Genomic DNA, 20,163 nt, shown 5'->3' on the forward strand with positions numbered 1-20,163 from the left:
ATTTGACTGATTCTCAGCTGCTCCCAACAAATTGAAGACTCCAGACCTGCCAAAAGCTCTAAGAAGCTTTAATCCTACAAAAAAACTACAGTCAGGAGTGTGTGTGTGTACTCAAATACATACAACAGAAAGGCACAATACCTAGAAAATGGAGACAAAGCAATGAATACACCTGGATAGATTATTTTCTTTAAAAAAAAAAATATCATTAATCTTTAATTTTAGATCCTATTCCAGTATCATGAATCAGCAAGCAGACATCAAAGTTAGAGTCCAGTAAACATCTTATTTTATAATACTCTTTTATTTGATTAAAGAATTTGCCTTCGTTGTGTACATTGGAATGTTATATTCCCTATGTATTTTACAGGGTTACAAAATGCCTCTCATTTTAAATATTACCCCAAAAGTAATTTCAGAAAAAAAGTCTTTGTGAAATTAAACTTGACTTTAAAAATCTTAGGGACAAACAACTCTGAAATACAACTAGATTAATAAGATTTCTTGTCTACTTAACTACATGACAGACTTCTTATCCCAGTCCCTTTCCTCAGAAAACCTCACATGAAAAGCAAGCTAGAGATAAGGATTCTTCCCTGATGCAGTTTAGAGAAAGGGAAAGGCTAGAAATTTCTTTGGCAAGCCATCCCAGCCAGGGCCTTTTTTCGTGACTGCTCTGCTTTATGGATAGTATACTCTTGCCAGGGAGGTCCAGGTGTTCAGAGGGAGAGCTCTGCTGTCAAGCCACCTGGGAGTGTGGAGGTCATCTACTGTCATTTACTGCTTCCCACTGCTACTGCCTGCAGCCTTGCAGCAACTGATCATCCATTCCGCTCAGTGCTATGCTTGGCCTATGATTCAGCCTCCATCAAAAAGGTAATAGATCAAATGGAGCTTAAAAACAATTACTACATGATGACACCAAAAAGGCTGAGGATAAAAAAGGTTTTCAGAAACAAGGACAGATAGGCAGGTGGTAAATGTCAGGTTAGATGGAGTATATTTGAGTAACCCCTTGATACAGACCAATATAATCACCTGCCTCTCAAAATGCTACCACTCAAATGGTGAACATGGGGTCTCTTCAGTGGTTTAGGGCTAATGGGAAATGACAGACTCACTAGCCCCGTTTCTGCTGGAACAAAGACTGATGGAGGGAAGAGCATTTTGGAAATGGGAGGGTGGAGGTGGACATGAGGAATCTAAGGACTATGATACCTTGAGTGACTATGCTTCAATTCAATTGGAGAACTGAGTTTGGGCAGCTCTAGCAGCAGACATGATTATATGCGGAATTAGATGTAGCCATCTTATTAGGCATCTAGAAAAACTGTGTATCTGAAAGCTGCTTTTCAGCTACCTTTAATATTGACACCAGTGGGATTCACAGCACTGCCCACAATGGGAAGGGCAGGGCTTACAAGAAATGGAGCAATCGATGGATATAGGAGAGGACACAAGAAATCCTTGTATTTCAACTTGTACACTGCGCATCCCTTAAGCAGTTCACTGGTACTGTCTAAAGTCAAGATGGGTTCGATAACCTTGTTCTAGGAGTGCTGAACACAATTCCTACAAACAGATGATCCCAGGGCGTGACTGAGTGTACTGAAGGAAAGACTGAAAGGAAAGGGGTGTCAAAGGTTCATATCTATAGAGGAAATTTTTTTTAAAACAAAGAATGAAATGTAACTATAATTAGGGCTTAAAATAAAAGGAGCCTTAGGTAAAGGCAGAAGAGCTGTTTACTGGGGCATTCCCTGGACAGCTTGCTTCCTGTTGGCCAGTAAAATCTGCCAAAGAAATCAGCAGCCTTTCCCTTTATGTCAGTGTCCTTTCTTTGTCAAAAAATGTCTCTGTGACACCGCAACACTGGGGGTGAGCTGAGGGTCCTTGCACGCAGAGAATGTGCACTGTATCAGGAAAAAAAAAAAAAAAAAGGAGGGGTCTCCAATGGCTTGTAAATTTGGAAAATCTCTTCAGCCACTTTTGGCTTCTTCTTTATTAATCTGAAATCCTTCCTTTTCGGCTTCCCTTCTTGGTATTACAGGATTTCATATTTGTCCACTAAGAAAGTGGTCTCCGTGGAAAACCTGACAGGGCTGTTTCCATCTACCTGGGTCACTTTGGTAACCTAGGAAAACAGAGAGAAGGTGGGGGAGGTAAGAAAAAAGAACTGTGAGTCTACAAGATGTTGAATTACAGATCACATACATTTTTCTAAAAGTAGCTTAGAAATACTAAAAAGCACTCAGTTCACACTTGAAGCTTGTGGCATGACCTAATCTGTTCTCGAGAGAAAAACAACTGCTGCAGTAAGACAGCGGCTGCCATAAGTAAAAGCCAGAATGAGTGGCAAGGTCTCGCTCTGCCATACAAAACCCAGAAAAGTCACACAATCTATAAGGATGATCATTTTAACATTCTGATCATAAATGCAGCACACTAAAGCTCCTGTATTACTTATTATTAAATCCATCTCAGTTTCTTGTGTACAACACCCCACTATGTTGTAAGATTTTTCTTTTCTAAATATTCCTTTATATATACGGGTGTTTTACGTGCATGTCTGTGCATCATTTGTGTGTCTGTTGGCAGCAAAAGCCTAGTAGGGAGTGGATCAGCTGGGACTGGAGCCACAGACAGTTGTAAGCAGCCATTTAGACACTGGGACTCAAACCTGGGTCCTCTGGAAGGGAGCAGCCAGTGCTCTTAACCACTGAGCTATCTCTCCAGCTCCAAGACTAGTGTTTTCTTCTTTTTTGTTTATTTCTGTTTTTTAAATAGGGTTTCTCTGTGAAGCCCTGGCTGTTCTTAAACTTACTCTGTACACCAGGTTGTCTTCAAACTCAGAACTCAAAGAGATCTGCCTGCCTTAAGGCATGTGCCACCATTGCCTGGCTTAAGATTAGTCTTATTTTGCTATTGTTGTTGGGTTTTGTTTTTTGTTTTTGAGATAGAATTTCCCTGTGTAGGCCTGGCTGTCCTGAACTCCCTCTGTAGATTGGGTTGGCCTTGAACTCACAGAGAGATCCACTGGCCTCTGCCTCCCAAGTGTTCGGATTAAAGGCGTAAGCCACTATGCTCACCTCAGAATCACATTTTTTAAAACCCAAGGCTTGTGGTATGTTAGCTAACCACTCTCCACTGAGCCATGTTCCTAGTCTTATGCAATAATTTTGCTTCTAAATAAAAAATTTGGGGCTAAGAGTGTAACCCAGTGGTAGAATTTGCCTAGCATGCTGAAGTCCTGGTTGGAATCTTGGCACTATTCAATCCTAATGGATTTTCTTTTCTTTTCATCGTCCCCACCTCCCCAGACAGGGTTTCTCTATGTAGCCTTGACTGTCTTGGACTTGCTTTGTAAACCAAGCTGGCCTTGAACTAAGAGATCCTCCTGTTTCCACCTCCCAAGTGCTGAAATTACAAGTGTGCACCACCGTGCCCAGAAGCTAACATATTTTTATTTCCTGGGTAAAAGGTAAAGCAACAACAAGGCGCTGCAAAGCCATAGAAAAATGGATTTTAAGATACATGAGGTTAGAATGAATTTAATGCATATGAATCATGTATAATCAGTAAGTACTTTTATGTAAAACATTTTATTTATTTCTAAACTTTATCTAGAGAAGAAATCTGAGGCCAGCAGGATGGCTCAGTAGGTACAGCAGTGTGCCTAGGAAAGAACTGACTCCACTAAGCTGTCCCCTGACCTCCACCAAATGTGCTGGCACACACACACACACACACACACAAAATTATTTTCTTTCTTTTTAGATTTATTTTATTTTATGTGTGTGTATGTATGTGCCTGGTGCCTACAGAGGGCAGAGGAGGGCATTGGAGCCACTGGAATTGGAGTTATGGATGATCATAAACATCCATGTTGCTGCTGGGAACCAAACCTAGGTTCTCTTCAAGAGCAGTAAGTAGTCTTTTAACTACTGAGCTGCCTTTCTAGCCCCTACAAACAGAAAATTAAAAAAAAAAAAAAGCCCTTGGAAGGCAGACCTCTATGAGCTAGAGGAACACCTGGTCTACATAGCAAGTTCTAGGCCAGCCAACAGCCAGGACTATATAATCAGACCCTGTTGTAAAAGGGGAGGGGGGAGAAGATAAGAAATATGATGAGTGTGTCAGAACTAGAATCAGCAGAAGATATCAGCTTTGATTTTTGTCTGGACATGCTACCTATCAAGACACTTGTCCTGCCTTTCCCATACCTGCCTTCTGTTACAACAGAGTACCTGTATGTTGCAGTAATTTTTCTTGGAGATGAAGGAAACTTGAACAGGGAAGAAGTCATTGGGCTGCCCAGGGATGCTGAACTCCAGGCTGCCACTCTTATTTTTGGCATCAATCACTGGCAGGCACCACTCCAAAGTATTTCGCCGACTGTCATGCCGATATTCCCCATCGATCTCACCAATCACAGGTGCACCAACACCTGATCTGTAATGAGAAACAGCTGCTCAATGTAAAACCAACCTCAAATTTGATCACATATCTCAAATTCTGCCTCAAATTTTCTAAAAATTATGCTGCTTAGTAACTTCAAGGATCAAAGTTGTGACACCTTGGCCAAGTAATAATTTTGTTCCCTTTTGTAGAGAAAGATGTATAGAATAACAACATAGACGTTTAGGATACGGCTCTGGGGGCTGACTAGACCTGGGAGCTAGCAGGGAACTGATACTGCAAATGTCATGTTTTCATTGTAAAAATCACTAATGGTTCGTTAGCCTGTTAAGAGCTTTTTAAAAAAGTTATTTATTTATTTTATGTATATGAGTGTTCTATCTGCATGTACGCCTACATGCCAGAAAAGGGCATCAGATCCCATTATAGATTGTCATGAGCCACCATGTGGGTTCTGGGAATTGAACTCAGAACTTCTAGAAAAGCAGCCATCTCTTTAGCTCTTTACCTCTGAGCCACATCTCTAGCTCTGTTAAGGACTTTTAAACAATGAAGCTCTTTAATAAATAACAATGAGAAATAAAGCAGGTTGTTAGTGGGGGAAACTTTACACACCAATAATATAGGTGAATGTGGATCTTCAAGAAGCGTTGTTTTCAAAGAGTTCAGAATGTTTCAAGCCTTACTGAAGACAATGCTAGTGAGTGTATCTGACTTATAATTTAGTGAATTTATTTGCTAAATGAAAAATGAAAGCATGACTACAAAATCTGGGCAAAATAGAAATAGCCTGGAAGAAGAAATACATGGTTGTCTTTGGTCACAGAAGAATCAGGGCTAGTTAGTATGTACTTTGCACTCCCGCAAATGGCTGACAGGCAGTGTCACCCGCTCCCACACATTCTAAATTTACCTTCTTTTAGTTCACCAGTGACACTCAATGCTTACGTTAGGGGCAGGGTAAGTAAAGAAAACAAAGACTACTTTAAGGGTGGCAAAAGTCTTTAAGTCTTTCCCATCAATTTTACAGTGTTTGTTCCTTCTCTGTACCCCAATTCTGATTCTGACTTCTAATCTGATTAGCTACAGACACTGGGGTAAAATGTTTTCTAAAGATCTCTTCTTCTTCAGGCCACTGCAAAAATTGAACAAAGACACAGGAAACCACTACAGCCATAATTATAGAGTAGACAGAAAGGCCTAGAAACTGTGGCATCCTAAAAATAGTCTAGTAAAATAAATATCAACAAAGTCAACCTGTCAGTGATGCCCAAGTCCTACCACTGTTCAAGGTAGCTATCTATTGTTCTAGAGGAAAAACTGACTCACTGTGAACACAGTCACCCAATTATTATTTTACTGTTTTCAAAATAGGGTCTTTTTGTATAGCACAGGCTTACAATCAGAACTCTCCTGCCTCTGCCCTTCAAGAGCTGGAACTGCAGGTATGTTAGTTAATCTTATTAAGGGAAACATTGGTATAGTGGTTTGAATATAGCATATTTTAAAAACCAGAAATAAGAATGACTAAAATTAGACTTGGTTAAGATAAACTCCTTAGTAATCAAAGAAAACAAAACTAGAAATAAGTATCATTTTGTTGCAATAAAAATGGAGGCACAGGGGCTAGAGAGATGGCTCAGAGGTTAAGAGCACTGGCTGCTCCTCCAGAGGTCCTGAGTTCAATTCCCATCAACCACATAATAGCTCATAACCATCTATAATGAGATCTGGTGCCCTCTTGTGGCCTGCAGGCATACATGCAGGCAGAACATTGTATTCATAATAAATAAATAAATAAATCTTTAAAAAAAAAAGGCATATAAAAATACAAATACTCTATGACTCACAATTAAACCCTGTACTGCTTGTGCCAGGGCTGAGGGAGAGGCTAAAAGCTGAGCTGCGCTGTTGAGGTAATGGCAGTACGCACACTACTTAGAGATGCACAAGAAGCAAACCTGAGGCACACAAAATTTCTAGAGGACCCTGAGAGTCCAGTGAAATACACAAGACGTCACTGCAACTAAAAACTTGAGGTGCATGTATACGTAACAGGAATTCTGTCTGTGATAGGGTCTCACTCTGTAGCCAAAGATGACCTGGAACTCAAACTCAGAGGGATCCTCCTGCTTTGATCTCCCCAGTGCTGGGATTATAATGTTTAAGCCACCAAATCCAGCTTGAGACACATGTTTATCGTGCCTATATTGACAGCTTCCCAGGTGTATAACGTCAACATTTACTGCACTGCATACTTTATGTCAATCATAACTTAAAGCTTCTAGAAGACTTAATGAAACTAATACAGACATACTGTATCCAAAATACACTCCCACCTTCAGTGAAAGAGAAAGAAAGGGGCTGCAGAGATGGCTCCGTGGTTAAGAGCACTGGTTACCTCTTCCACAGGTCCTGAGTTCAATTCCCAGCAACCACATGGTGGATCATGACCACTTATAATAAGATCTGATGCCCTTTTCTGGTATGCAAGTATACATGCAGACAGAGCACTCATATACATAAAATAAATAAATCTTTTAAAAAAAGAGAAAAAAAAATGCAGGCTGACAGACTAAACTCTGTAATGTGCAAAAGCAGTCTGACTGGGAAGTAGCCTGTCTTCCTGCCCATCGGATGACTACATAAGCAAGCAAAGTCTATTTCGAGAAAACAGCTCCAGCACTACAACTCTTTGTTTTGGTTTCAAAGTAAATTCCATCTACCCCTTTCAAAATGAGGCATGGTATTGAAGCCTTTAACCCCAGCACTAAGAGGCAGAGAAAGTGGATCTCAGGATAGCCAGGGCTACATAGTGACACCCTGTCTCAAAAAATTCAACTTAACCAAGCCAAACAAACAAATCAAAGTACATAGATCAATGCACTCCTACAAATATAAGTCGTGTTGTGAAGCCTACCAACTCAAGTCAGAGAACATTCCATCACCTGGCAAAGGTTCTTTTTGCTCTTTTCCCACCAAGTACTTTCCTCTCTACCTCTTGACTTCTGTTCAGAGTACTACCCCTTTCTAGGAAGCCAGGCGTGCCTGTCTTCTTTTACACTAGTCACTGATTCCCATCCCACCCCTTTTCTTTCTCAAAACAGGGTCACATATAGCCTACGGTGACCTCCTATCTCCATCTTCCAAGTGCTAAAATTATAGGCCTATTCCACCATACTAGGTTTCACAACTGTTTTTTTTTATTCATTTTTTTAATTAATTAATTTTTATTTTTGGTGATAAGGTTTTTCTGTTTAGCCCTGGCTATTCTAGAACTTGCTGTGTAGACCAGGCTTGCCTTGAACTCTGAAATCCCCCTGCCTCTGCCTCCAGAGTGCTGGTATTTTTAAAGAAGCAAGTATCAGTCATGTCTAGTGCTCAGACCACCTATGCTTGAAACTAAGGCAGGAGGACCACAAGTTCAATGCCAATCTGAACAGCTTAGAAACCTGTGAAACCATATCTCAAAACAGGTAAAAAGGACTGGGAATGTAGCTCAGTGGTAGAGATCTTGCTGTGTTTAAGTCTTTAGGTTTAATCAGTATTACCACAGGGGGAAGAAAATCAGCAAACATTTCAGAATGAATATGCAGTGAGATACTGCCTCTAAAATTGATCCCCGACCCCAGGAACCAGCTCTGTAAACCAACACAGGGAAAAGGATTATGAAAAGAATTTCACTTACGGGAGGGGGATGGTGATGACCACATCATTGAGCTCCAAATTATCTTCCTGTAGTTCATATTCTATGTTGACATCACAGCCGTTTCCACTTTCCGAGGGCCAGCAATTAACTGAGGAAAAAGACTTCAGTTTTAGAGAAAGAACAGAATTGTTTTTTGGCCTTTGGGCTAATATCAAGGGTATGGAAGAGTAGAAAATGTTAAAACAGCAAATATAAGCTGACTGACGACTGCAAACCTACGGCCTCCTAATGTAAACTAAACACTGGTGGCTCGAAACTATCTGTAATTCCAGCTCCAGGGGATCCGATGACTTCTGGCCTTCACAGGTACCTAATTCATGGGTGGCACACATTCAAAGACACACATACACGAAAATAATCTTTAAAAAAAAAAACCCAAATGACTAGTTAAACTATACAAAATATAGCTTGAAAAGACAATCATGGGCTGAAGAGATGGCTCAGTGGTTAAAAGCACTTGCCTGCTCTTCCAGAGGTCCTGAGATCAAGTCCCAGCAACCACATGGTGGATCATAACCATCTATATTGAGATCTGATACCATCCTCTGGCATGTAGGTGTACATAAAGATAGAGCATTCATATACATAAAATTAACAAATAAATAAAAAGAAAGAAAGAAAGAAAGAAAGAAAGAAAGAAAGAAAGAAAGAAAAGACAATCACTTTGCCAAAAAGAACTTGCTACGGCAATGAAGATTACAGCATACCCATTAGAGGCACCTACTTGTCAAAGGAATGAAAGATTCCTCTGTTGTCTGTAGTCTCCATTTTAGTACCCCTACATCACTGTTGACTGGAAATGACTTCTCTGGGTTTTTCAAGCCAATGAGAGACTCTGCAGTAAAAAGTTTTTTATCCACATTTGGATGGGTCTGAAATGAAGAGAAGGAAACCCGAAGGTCAGAATGATAAGTAAAGGGGCTAACATGGTGGCTCAGCAGGTAAAGGCATTTTCTCATAAGCCCAACGACTTGACTTCAGTCCCTGGAACCCACACAGAAGGAGAAGAGAACCAACACTTGAGAGTTATCCTCTAACCTCTACAAACACAACATGGCACATGTATGCCCACACAGACACACATACACAACCACACAACATAGACAAACACATAGTAAATAAACAAATGCACTAAAAATTAAAGAAAGAAAGAAAGAAAGAAAGAAAAAAAGAAAGAAAGAAAGAAAGAAAGAAAGAAAGAAAGAAAGAAAGAAAGAGGAAAAGGAAGCTGAAAATGTAGCTCAGTTGACAAAGTACTTGCCTAGAATACACAGGGCTCTGAGTTCAATTGCTTGCAATCCTGGCACTCTACAGTAGGAGGCAGAAGGATCAAGCGACTAGAAGTTGAAAGTCATGCTCTGTTACATAGTGAGTCTGAGGCCAGCCTGACCTGTATGAGAACTTGACTCAACTAACACTCATCAAAAAGGGAGGGGCGGAGAACGGGTAACAGAGAAAATAAATCTCTCTGGACTTACAACTCCCATAAACAGGATTTCTAATAAATTACAATTCTTTTTAATTTTGTGGAAAGATGAGTCTTCTTTAAAGACCTAACATTTTAGACCAGAGCTACACAGTAACACCTTATTAAAAAGGCCAAAAGCCCGATGGGGTGGTGCATGCCTGTATTCCCAGCACTCAGAAAGCAGAGGCAGGTGGATCTCTGTGAGTTCCAGGCCAGCCTGGTCTACAAAGCGAGTCCAGGACAGTCAAGGCTACACAGAGAAACCCTGTCTCAAAAAAAAAAAAAAAAAAAAAAACAACAACAACAAGCAAACAAAAAGGTCAAGGCTATTGCTGAGTGTAGTGTAAGAGCACTTGTCTAGCTCAAGTAAGAGTCTGTGTTCAATTTCAACAGAAAACCCAGAACAAGGACTGTGCAAGGTAGACAATGCTTAAACACTCAGTGTGAGAAGTCTCTACACACCTGTAGCTGTACCCCTTTCTTATCTTCATTTTCTACATGAAGACGAATCCGGGCAAATTTGTCATCTGAGATCCTAAGCATGATCATGCCATGCAACTCCATATTCTGTAACCCTCCATCTCTCCCACAGGTTAGTGTGATCTTTTCTTCGATCTTCATATGCACACTAGAAAGCAAAGGTAAATCAATTTGTCAGAAAAGTAGAAACCAGGTTGGAGATGTAGTTAAGTTGGTCGTGTATGTCTAACATGCATGAAGCACTGTGTTTAATAGCCAGATCCACATAAAACCAGATATGAGATGGTACTGCTTTGGTATGTGTACTTGGGAGGTAGGGTTGGGAGGAGAATCAGGAGTTCAGGTCCTTTTTGGCTCATAGTGAGTTGAAGGCCAATCTGAACCACAAGAGACCCCATCATTAAAAAGAAAGAGAGAGGGCTAGAGAGATGGTTCAGCTGTTAGAACACATACTACTTGTGCAGAAGACCCAAGTTTGGCTGCCAGCACCACAAATGGAACAGCTTACAATCACCTGTAACTCCAACTCCAGGAGAGACAATGCCCTCTTCTGGAGTCCTATGTACCTGCACTCATGTGTAGTATCACACCGTAGTATCACACCCTGCCCAAACACAAACTTATACATAATATTAAAAGAGTAAAAGTAAATTTTAAAAAGAAAGAAAAGAAACCAGAATGCAGTGTTACTCTGGAGTTTAATGATTAGTCTCAATTAAAGCTTTATACTCTTTCAGGGCCTAGATGGGCCAAATAGGTAAAAGCACAAAGCTTAATGACCAGAATTTTTGGAACCAATAGTGGGACAAAAGGATAAAAGTTTCTAGAGAAACTGTCGCCGACTTTTATACATATTCTGTGGCATGAGAGTGCTCACATTCACACACACACACAATAACTTTTAAAAATAGATTTATTCATTGGGTGTTTTCCTGTATGTATGTATATATGTAAGTGCATTACCAAGTACATGTTTGATCCTTGAGGGAATCAGAAGAGAACAGATTACCTGGAACTGGAATTAGGGACGGTTGTAAACTATCATGTTGTACTAGGAATCCAACCCAGATCCTCCACAAGAGTAACAAGTGCTCTTAACCGGGGAGCCATCTCTTCAGCAGCCCAACAATTTTTTTTAAAAAGCTTTACACTTATGGGCAAGACAAACTGGATTTCGCTCATTTACGGGGGGTACAAGGGTAGGAGGGTAGACCTGAGAGGAATAGGTAGCAAGTGTGATTGTGGTGCATTGTAGGTAATTACCAAATAATAAAAATTGTGTTGCAGAAAAATAAAATCCCCCCCCCCCAAAAAAAAGTTTGTACTTTTGGATAAAGCAAGTCCTTGTAGGGTTCATGGACCGACACATTCCTGGCCATGGTGTTTATAGAGAATCTTACAAGGCCTTTCCAGAATTTATCCTAAAAATAAATTCTCATTCACGAAACAACACAAGTGTTATCTACTAAAGAATGGTTTTAGTAACAAAAGTTTAGATGTCTACCTACATAGGAGGGGAGTGTACGCAAATAAATACTGGGAGAAATAATAAAGGAAAAAACCTTCGACATGAAAAATATGTTTAAGTAAACATGGAAGCACATGCCTACAATCTGAGCACTAAGGAGGCAAAAGCAGGAGTCTCAAAAGCAGGGCTCCTACAGAGAATTGCCACATGTTTCAAAAGAAAAAAAAATATTTTGAAGATAGGTACTATTTAAAGGTGGACAATGCTTCCCCTAGACATGAGTTATTAAATAAAAACCTCTGTGCCAAGTACAGTATACAAGGCTTCCAAAACAACAAAGGCTATTGCCACTGCTCTTATTGCTCACCTTACCTAGATGATAAGGCTAGTGTCGAAGATATAACTCAGTTTGTTGCAGGACATGGAGAAATTGGTGGAACTGACCTGAAAACTTCCTCCATGTTGGTTAGCTTTCAGTACTGGAAGGTACTGTGCAGGCCACTGGGGAGAAAAGATGAACGGCCTTCCCCATTACTGGACCCTGAATTCTGCACTATTGATCTGCCAGGCAAGGTATGCCCGATGGGGCAAAAGCTGCAGGAAGGACACAGGGTAGGTGACCAACTGCTTTCTGGTTTGATCTGAGGCCTACCCTTCGCAAGAAGGAATTCATGCCTGACACTGTAAACCTGAGAGGTCACAGGCCCTCGTGGAAAACTTACGGTTATTCTGCTAAATGCTTCCTAAATATTTATGTTTATACTCAGATTAGTGTTGCTCCCAATCTTGGCTAGAGAAGCCTCTTATTGCAGTTGGAAACAATACAAAGACTCCTAACTGTTCAAAATGCTGAGAGTAGCCAGTGGTGCATGCTTGTGATCCCAGCACTAGGGGAGGCAGAGGCAGGCAGATCTCAGTGGGTTCAAGGCCCTGTTCTACAAAGTGAGTCTATGACAGCCAAGGACACAGAGAAACCCTGTCTGGAAAAACCAAAACTAAAACTAACCAACCAAACAATCTAAAGCGCTGAGAGTAGCTGTTGAGTGCTCAGTCCTAAATGGGACATCTTTATTAATATCTTCTTCTTCAGGCTCAGGGAAGCTCACAGAAGAAGGGGTGCAACAACGTTAAGAGCCAAAGAAATGCTATCTTCTGAATGTGATACAGCTGTTGCACTTATGAACTCACCGTAGCCACTGTTGTGTGGACAAGATCAAGCCAACAAGATCAGCAAACATTCTAACAAGCAGCTCTAATTGGGTTCAGTGGCTTACAAAAAGGACACAAACAAATAAATAGAGGTCCTGAACATTGAAGGGGAACATGTTGACGAGTGTCCAAGTGAGTGGGAAAACCTATGGTGGGTATGATCAAGATACAATGTATACATGTATGAAGATGTCAAAGAATAAAATATATCCTGAAAAATAGTAAAATTTAAACAAAGAATGCATATGTGGGCTGAAGAGATGACTCAGTGGTTAAGAGCATTGACTGCTTTTCCAGAGGACCTGGGTTCAATTCCCAGCACCTTCATGTAGGTTACTGTCTGTAACTCTGAGATATGACACCTTCACACAGACATACATACAGACAGAACACCAATGCACATAAAATAAAAATAAATGTGTTAAAAAAAAAAGATTACATATGCTTTATGAAGTTTATCTGTTGTTTCTCCACTCCCACCCCCACCACTGCCCCTTCGCTTTTTCTGTATAGCTCTAGCTGTCCTGGAACTCACTTTGTAGACCAGACTGGCCTCAAACTAATGGAGATCCATCTGCCTCTGCCTCCGAAGTGCTGAGATGAAAGGCGTGTGCCACCACCAAGTTTACCTATTGTTAACATCATACATCTCCCATCTGTTTCATCATCTGTACTCTCATATTCTCTCCTTAAACATTACCTATATATGTAGATGCTGATTTTTTTTCTCCCATGAACTATTAAGAGGCAGGTTATTAACACCATAGCCCTTTTACCTCTAAACACTTCATTCTTACTTTACAAAAAAAAGGACATTCTTATACTAGGTATAGGTCATTATTAAGTGCTTGTTTGCTTAGCATGCATGAGAGTACTCTCTTATATAGCCACATTAATGCCATCATCAACTTCATGAATTTACACTAAATACTTTCATCTAACCTACCAACAGTATGTCAGTTGTCTTATTATCACAAGATACAGTACAGGATCCTATCCAGGGCAAAGCACTGCATTTAGATATCACATTGCGATGGTTCCAAGTAAGTAAATTTTGGGTTTTTTTTTTTTTTTTTTCTTTGGTGTTGTTGTTTTTGTATTTTTCAGACAGGGTTTCTCTGTATAGCCTTGGCTGTTCTGGAAGTCACTCTGTAGACCAGGCTGGCCTCAAACTTGGGAGCTCCACCTGCCTCTGCCTCTTGAGTGCTGGGATTAAAGACATGTACCCCTACCACCACCTGACTAGGGTTTTCTTCTTGTACATCTCTAAGAATTGAACGCAGGGCCTTCCCCATGTTAGGAAAGCACTACTGAGTAGCACCCCAGCCCTCAAATGAATAAATTACTCATGATCTATAATTTAGCGAGGAAACCCAACTGGAAAATTCATTTGAGTGAGAATAGCCTCCATATGCTCATATTTGAATGTCTGGTTCCTAGTTGGTGAACAGTTTAAGAAGAATTAGAAGGTATGGTCTTTGTTGGAGGAGGTATATCACTAGGGGGTTGGCTTTGAGGTTTCAGAAGCCTATACCTAGGCTTTTTTTCTCTGCCAGCTGTCTGAGAATCAGAAGTTCTCAGCTGCTGCTCTAGCACCATGCCTGCCTGCCTGCCGCAATGCTCCCTGCCATGATGATCATGAACTAACCCTCCAAAACTGTAAGCAGCCCCCAATTAAATGCTTTCTAAGTTGACTTGTTCACAATGGGTTTTTTATTTGTTACAGCAATAGAACATAACTAAGATATAAGTATATGTCTCCTTCGTATAAAGATTTTATTTTTTTGTTTCTTTTGGTTTTTCAAGACAGGGTTTTTCTGTGTAGCCTTGGCTGTCCTAGACTACCTTTGTAGACCAAGAAAGACTTTTATACAAACATTAATTTTTTTTTTTTTTAACTAGAGGTGCTGGAGAGATGGCTCAGTGGTTAAGAGCACTATCTGTTCTTCCAGAGGTCCTGAGTTCAATTACCAGAAACCACATGATGGCTCATAACCATCTATACTAGGATCTGATGCCCTCTTCTGGCATGCAGGTATAAATTCAGACATAGCACTCATACATGTAAAATAAATAATTAAATCTTCAATTTTTTTCTTACTATAAAAGTTAGAATTATATAACAATAAAAAACAATGTTATTGCTATGAGCAATTAGTAGGCACAGTCTATACGTATCCTACAAAAGAAATGTTCCTCTATACGTATGTGTGTGTGTGTGTGTGTGTGTGTGTGTGTGTGTGTGTGCGCGCGCGGTGCCTGCAGAAGCCAGAACTAGAATTATAGACGATTGTGACTCACCCTGTGGGTGCTGAGACCTGAACTTGGGTCCTCTAAAAGAGCAGCCAGTCAAAACTCTTACCTGCTGAGCCATCTTCCCAGCTCTAGATTATGTTGAAGCTAAGTAAACCACAGTGGCTACAAAGAATAATTTGTTTTTTTGCCCTAGCCTCATAGTTCTTTTCAGAAACAAAGGCACCATATTGAAAAATATAGAAGTCTAAATCTTTGCATAATGTAGGGCCCCACTTCAACTTTTAAGAGTTACCTCTGTGCTTGATATAACTTAATTACTTAGAAAAGAGTCTTAAATTCTTATTTATATGTGATGATTGTTCATAAAGTGTGAAGCCTCCAGTGGTTAAGAACACATTCTGCTCTCACAGAAGACCTGAGTTCAGCTGCCAGCACCCATGTGGAGTGAGCTCACAACAGCTTTTAACTCTAGTGCTAGGGGATACCAATGCCCTCTTCTGGTTTCTGTGGGCACCTGCACTCACACATGCACAGACCCATACACATAACACATAATTAAAAATAAATAAATAAATAAAGCATGGAGGCTAGAGGGATGGTTCAGTAGTTAAGAGTACTGGCTGCTCTTCCAGAAGACCTGGATCCAATACCCAGCACTGACATGGCAGCTCACAACTGTCTGTAATTCCAGTTCCAGGGGATCTGACACCCTCACACAGACATACAGGTAGACAAAACACCAATGCATATAAAATACAAAGAAATAAATTATTTTTTTAAGAAAAGTATGGGACTAGAGAGATGGCTTAGTGGGTAAGCCCTGGCTGCTCTTCCAGAGGACCCAGGTTCAATTCTCAGCACCCACATGGCAGCTCATAGCTGTCTGTAACTCCTGTTCCAAGGGATCTGGCTCCCTCACACATGCAGACAAAACACCAACGTACAAAAAATAAAATAAAATAAAATAAAATAGCATGAAGCCTCAGCTTTTCTCAAAACCAAAATAGCACAAGTACTTTAGTGAGTGAAGAGACTCATCCAAATGTAACTATTCATTTCTAACAAAACAGAACACACAAAGAGTAAACAGACCCCTTATGCACACCTGATAGTGGTTTCCTCCCAGACTCATCTTTCAGTTGACCTCAAAACTTATCAATAACTGTAGGTCTGGAATTAAGGACAAACATTTTTCTTCTTGAGTATATGAAACCCGATTAACCTATCACTTAAAAATGCCATCAACCATTGTTTCAGCCCGAGATAAAAGACAAATCAAATTGTATTGGACTCAAATACTTAAAAGGTAGCATGGTAATTTGCTTTAAAGACCTTTACAAATTTTATATTAAAGGTTGACTTTCCTTTATAGCTTTAATTAGAAAAAGACAGGACAAAATATTGGGTTAATATAGTTCTAGCTCTGTAATTTGAGTCCTTTTTTTTTTTTTTTTTTTTTTTTTTTTTTTTTTTCTTTGAGCAAGGTTCTCAAATAACTGAGACTGGCCTTGAACTCCAGATCTTCCAACCTCCATCTCCCAAATGCTGGGATTACAGGCATGTTCTACCATGCCATGCTTAAGAGACATATTACACAATAGGCATAAAGTTACTTTGGTCAATAAAAGGCAAATTCTAAACGTCATAGGAACTAGATGGCTGAGAGTCTCCAATGATGATTAAAGTATGGAAAACATACCTTAAGGTAATATCTGGAATATGCTCTAGATAAAAATTTTAAATTAGGAAAAGTTAAAAGACCCAAAAATATGGGGCTGGAATGTATGCAGCTCAGTGGTAGAGAGTATACTCAGCCTGTGAAAATGTTCTGGGTTAGATCCCTAGCACAAAATAGAATTTAAGGACAACATTAAGGAGACGGCACCAGAGTGGGGTGCACATACTATTCTTCGAGAGGAGAGGCCCAGCACCCACGTCATGTAGCTCAAAACTACCTGTAACGCCAGCTCCAGGGAGAGCTAACACCTCTGGCATCTTCAGGCACCTGTGGTCTATAAACCCACACACAGATATACACATAACTGAAAATAATAAAAATATCCAGGCATGTTAATATTTAACTTTAATTCCAGCATTTGAGAGGCAGAGGCAGGAGGATCTCTTTTGAGTCTGAGGCCAGCCTGATCTACACAGTTGAGTTCCAGGCCAGCCAGGGCTACATGGTAAAACCCATCTTAAAGAAAAACATAACAAATTTTTAAAAAGACTATTAAAAAAATTATATTGTTTTTTTCTTGAAGAAGTCACTGCTTACCTTTCCATATTAATGGGTGGAGCATGCACTTTGGTTGCTTCTGAGGTACGTTTCCCCATATTAGAAGACATAATAGTTTCACCTTCCGATTTCAATTTGTCCACAAAGTTATCTACTTCCTTGCCTTTAGCTCCAAGTTTCAAAGCCTTGCTGGGACCTGAAGGTCTAAGTGAAAGAACACAAAACAAGTAAATATATAGTCAAAGAACAAAACCCCCAAACATTATTTTGCCTGCATGTGTGCCTATGGGCCAGAAGAGGGCACCAGATCTCATTATAGATGGTTGTGAGCCACAGTGGTTGCTGGGAATTGAACTCAGGACCTCTGGAAGAGCAGACAGTGCTCTTTACCTCTGAGCCATCTCTCCAGTCCCAACAGTTATAATTTTATAATCATAAGTGGTCTGATGAAAACTTACCATCTTCCATTCTGATAAATGACTATGCACAAAAATTTTTTTAAATCAAAAATTTTAAAATATTCCAAGAGCACCTGCTGCTCTTGCAGAGGATCTGGGTTCAGTTCTCAGTACCAATAAGGCTGCTCACACCTATTACTCCAGTTCAAGGTGATCTGACACCCTCCTCTGGCCTCTCAGACATCAGGCACAAACATGATGCACATACATACATGTAGGCAAAGCAATCATACACATAAAATAATAAATCTTTAAAAATTCAATATTCCACAGTTAAATACCCCTTCCTTCTCCATATAAAACTGTCATAAGAAATGAAGAAATCATGGTGTAATTTGTAGAACTCTCTTATAAACAAAAGGAAAATAACAGATATCTCCTTATTCCTGTCTTTTATGTATCCAAATTTAGTATTACAGCTTACTTCATTAAGTCCCTCATTATTTATAGTGAGCTTAGAAACACACACTTTTGGAGCCCTCCTCTGCCACCTAGGGCTGCCGGTAATACACTTGACAATACCTGGCTGGTGCAGGTGCCACTTTTGGTTTATCAGTTTCAATGATAGTCTCTGTGATCATGGCTGCTGTGCTGCCTCCAGACACTGCAGAACTACCAAATCCCCCAAATCCTGGTGCTTTTTTGCCCTGTCTCTCTGCATCTCTTCGGGCCTGTTGTAATTCCTTTGCTTTACGCCGCATCTCAGCCTTAGCTTCACGTTCTTGAGTCTGTGGAAAAAGACATACTTGTTTGTAGCTTTCAGTACAGTCTACATTAGCAAGCAAAACCTGGAAAACCAGATTAATGAAAGCTAAGAGAAAGACACACAAAGTTTCAGTCTCAGAAGGCCTTACTTACCTCTCTGACTGCTCTGAATACTTTCTCCTCATGAGAGTCCATTTCTGTGAAGGTTCTGATCTGTGCCAGGTTAACATTCTCCCGATATCCCAGGGCAACAATTTCATCAAAAGCAAAAATCAAATCAAAACAGTGCTCAGATATTTCATTTTCCTCTAAGGCCCGGCAATATTCAGGGATCTAATTATGGACAGTAACAGAAAACAAAGATTAAGAATTTCACAGCAGTTGGGTATGGTGCCGCATGCCTGTAATCCCAGTATACTCTGGGAGGCAGAGGCAGACATCTCTGTGAGTTTGAGGCCGACCTGTCTACAAAGCGAGTCCAGGACAGGCAAGACTAAAAAGAGAAACCCTGTCTTGAAAAACCAAAACAAAAAAGATTCTCACAGCAGCTTTCTAAGTCTTGTCTTTTAAATATAAGTTTCAAAAACAATAAATCTTAGCACTTGGGAGGTGTAAATTCAAGGTCATCCTTGGTTACATAGCAAGATTAAAGCCAGCGTAGGCTACGTGAAATCTTGTCTGAAAAAAAAAAACAAAAAAACAAACTAATAAAACAACAATGGTGTTGGAGAGATGGCTCAGTGGTGGAAGAGCACAGACTGCTCTTCCAGAAAACCTGGGTTCAATTCCCAGCACCCACATAGCAGCTTACAACTGTTTGTAACTTCAATTTCAGGAGATATGACACCCTCACTCAGACATACATGGAGGTAAAACACTAATGCATAGTAAGTCCAGCTCTGCAGTGATGGCGCACACCTTTAATACCAGCACTTGGAGGCAGAGACACACGGATCTCTGTGAGTTCAAAGCCAGACTGGTCTACAGAGCAAGTTCAAGGACAGCCAGGACTACACAGAAGAACCCTGTCTCAAACAAATAAACAAATAATAAAAAAAAAAAAACAAGAACAGAAATATGAAGCCTTTCTCAGCCTTTTCTTTAAATGGGAGAGAAACATGGTTCAACAGTTAAGAGTACTGGCTACTCTTAGAGAAGACTCAGGTTCGATTCCTAGCACCACATAGCAGATTCCTAACTCCAGCTCCAGGAGACCTGATGCCCTCTTCCAACCTTCCTGGGCTTGGTGCCAAACTCACAGTAGTCCTGCTTTTGCCTCCCCTGTGCTGCTATTTCATGTGTGTGCCACCAACAGGGGACTTCCTTCTAGCTTTTTTTTATAAATATATGCTAAACTATATTGTGTTTTTTATTGTGCAACAGAAAACCAAAAAGATATTTCTTTTTTATTTTTATCTTATGTACATTGGTGTTCTGCCTGCATGCATGTCTGTATGAGAGTGTCAATCCCCCATGGGATGGGAGTTACAGACAGTTGTAAGCTGCCATGTGGGTGTTGGGAATTGAATCTGGGTTCTCTGGAAGAGCAGCCAATGCTCTTAATCATTGAGCTATCTCTCCAGCCCCTTCTTTCTTCTTTTTAAATTTTTTTACTTTTATTTTCTTTTTATGAGTATTTTCCTATTGTTTTTAATTTTAGGTTTTTTGAGACAGGGTTTCTCTGTGTAGCCCTGGCTGTCCTGGAACTCACTCTATAGACCAGGCTGGTCCACAGGCTGGTTTTTCTGTGCAACC

General features: G+C 40.2%; 2 protein-coding genes across 2 annotated transcripts in view; one reads left to right on the top strand and one right to left on the bottom strand.

Annotated features, from left to right (window-relative positions):
* Window positions 1-285: 285 nt before the first annotated feature.
* On the bottom strand, window positions 286-19,273 carry Arcn1 (archain 1). The gene is made up of 9 exons (XM_055622035.1): window positions 19,268-19,273; window positions 18,562-18,741; window positions 18,226-18,431; window positions 17,285-17,449; window positions 10,059-10,224; window positions 8,853-9,000; window positions 8,108-8,216; window positions 4,248-4,452; window positions 286-2,134 (listed from the first exon to the last, which is right to left on the bottom strand). The coding sequence occupies exons 1-9, from the start codon at window positions 19,271-19,273 to the stop codon at window positions 2,045-2,047; spliced, it is 1,275 nt and encodes a 424-aa protein (XP_055478010.1). The 3' UTR covers window positions 286-2,044.
* The window catches only part of Ift46 (intraflagellar transport 46), a 3,814-nt gene continuing 2,922 nt past the window's right edge, over window positions 19,272-20,163 (top strand). Inside the window, exon 1 of the mRNA XM_055622036.1 lies at window positions 19,272-19,277. Within this exon, the coding sequence (XP_055478011.1) occupies window positions 19,272-19,277 (6 nt within the window). The remainder of the gene's footprint in view (window positions 19,278-20,163) is intronic.

This window comes from Psammomys obesus, unplaced genomic scaffold (genome assembly GCF_907164565.1).
Source record: "Psammomys obesus unplaced genomic scaffold, mPsaObe1.curated_primary_1811, whole genome shotgun sequence".
NCBI lineage: Eukaryota > Metazoa > Chordata > Mammalia > Rodentia > Muridae > Psammomys > Psammomys obesus.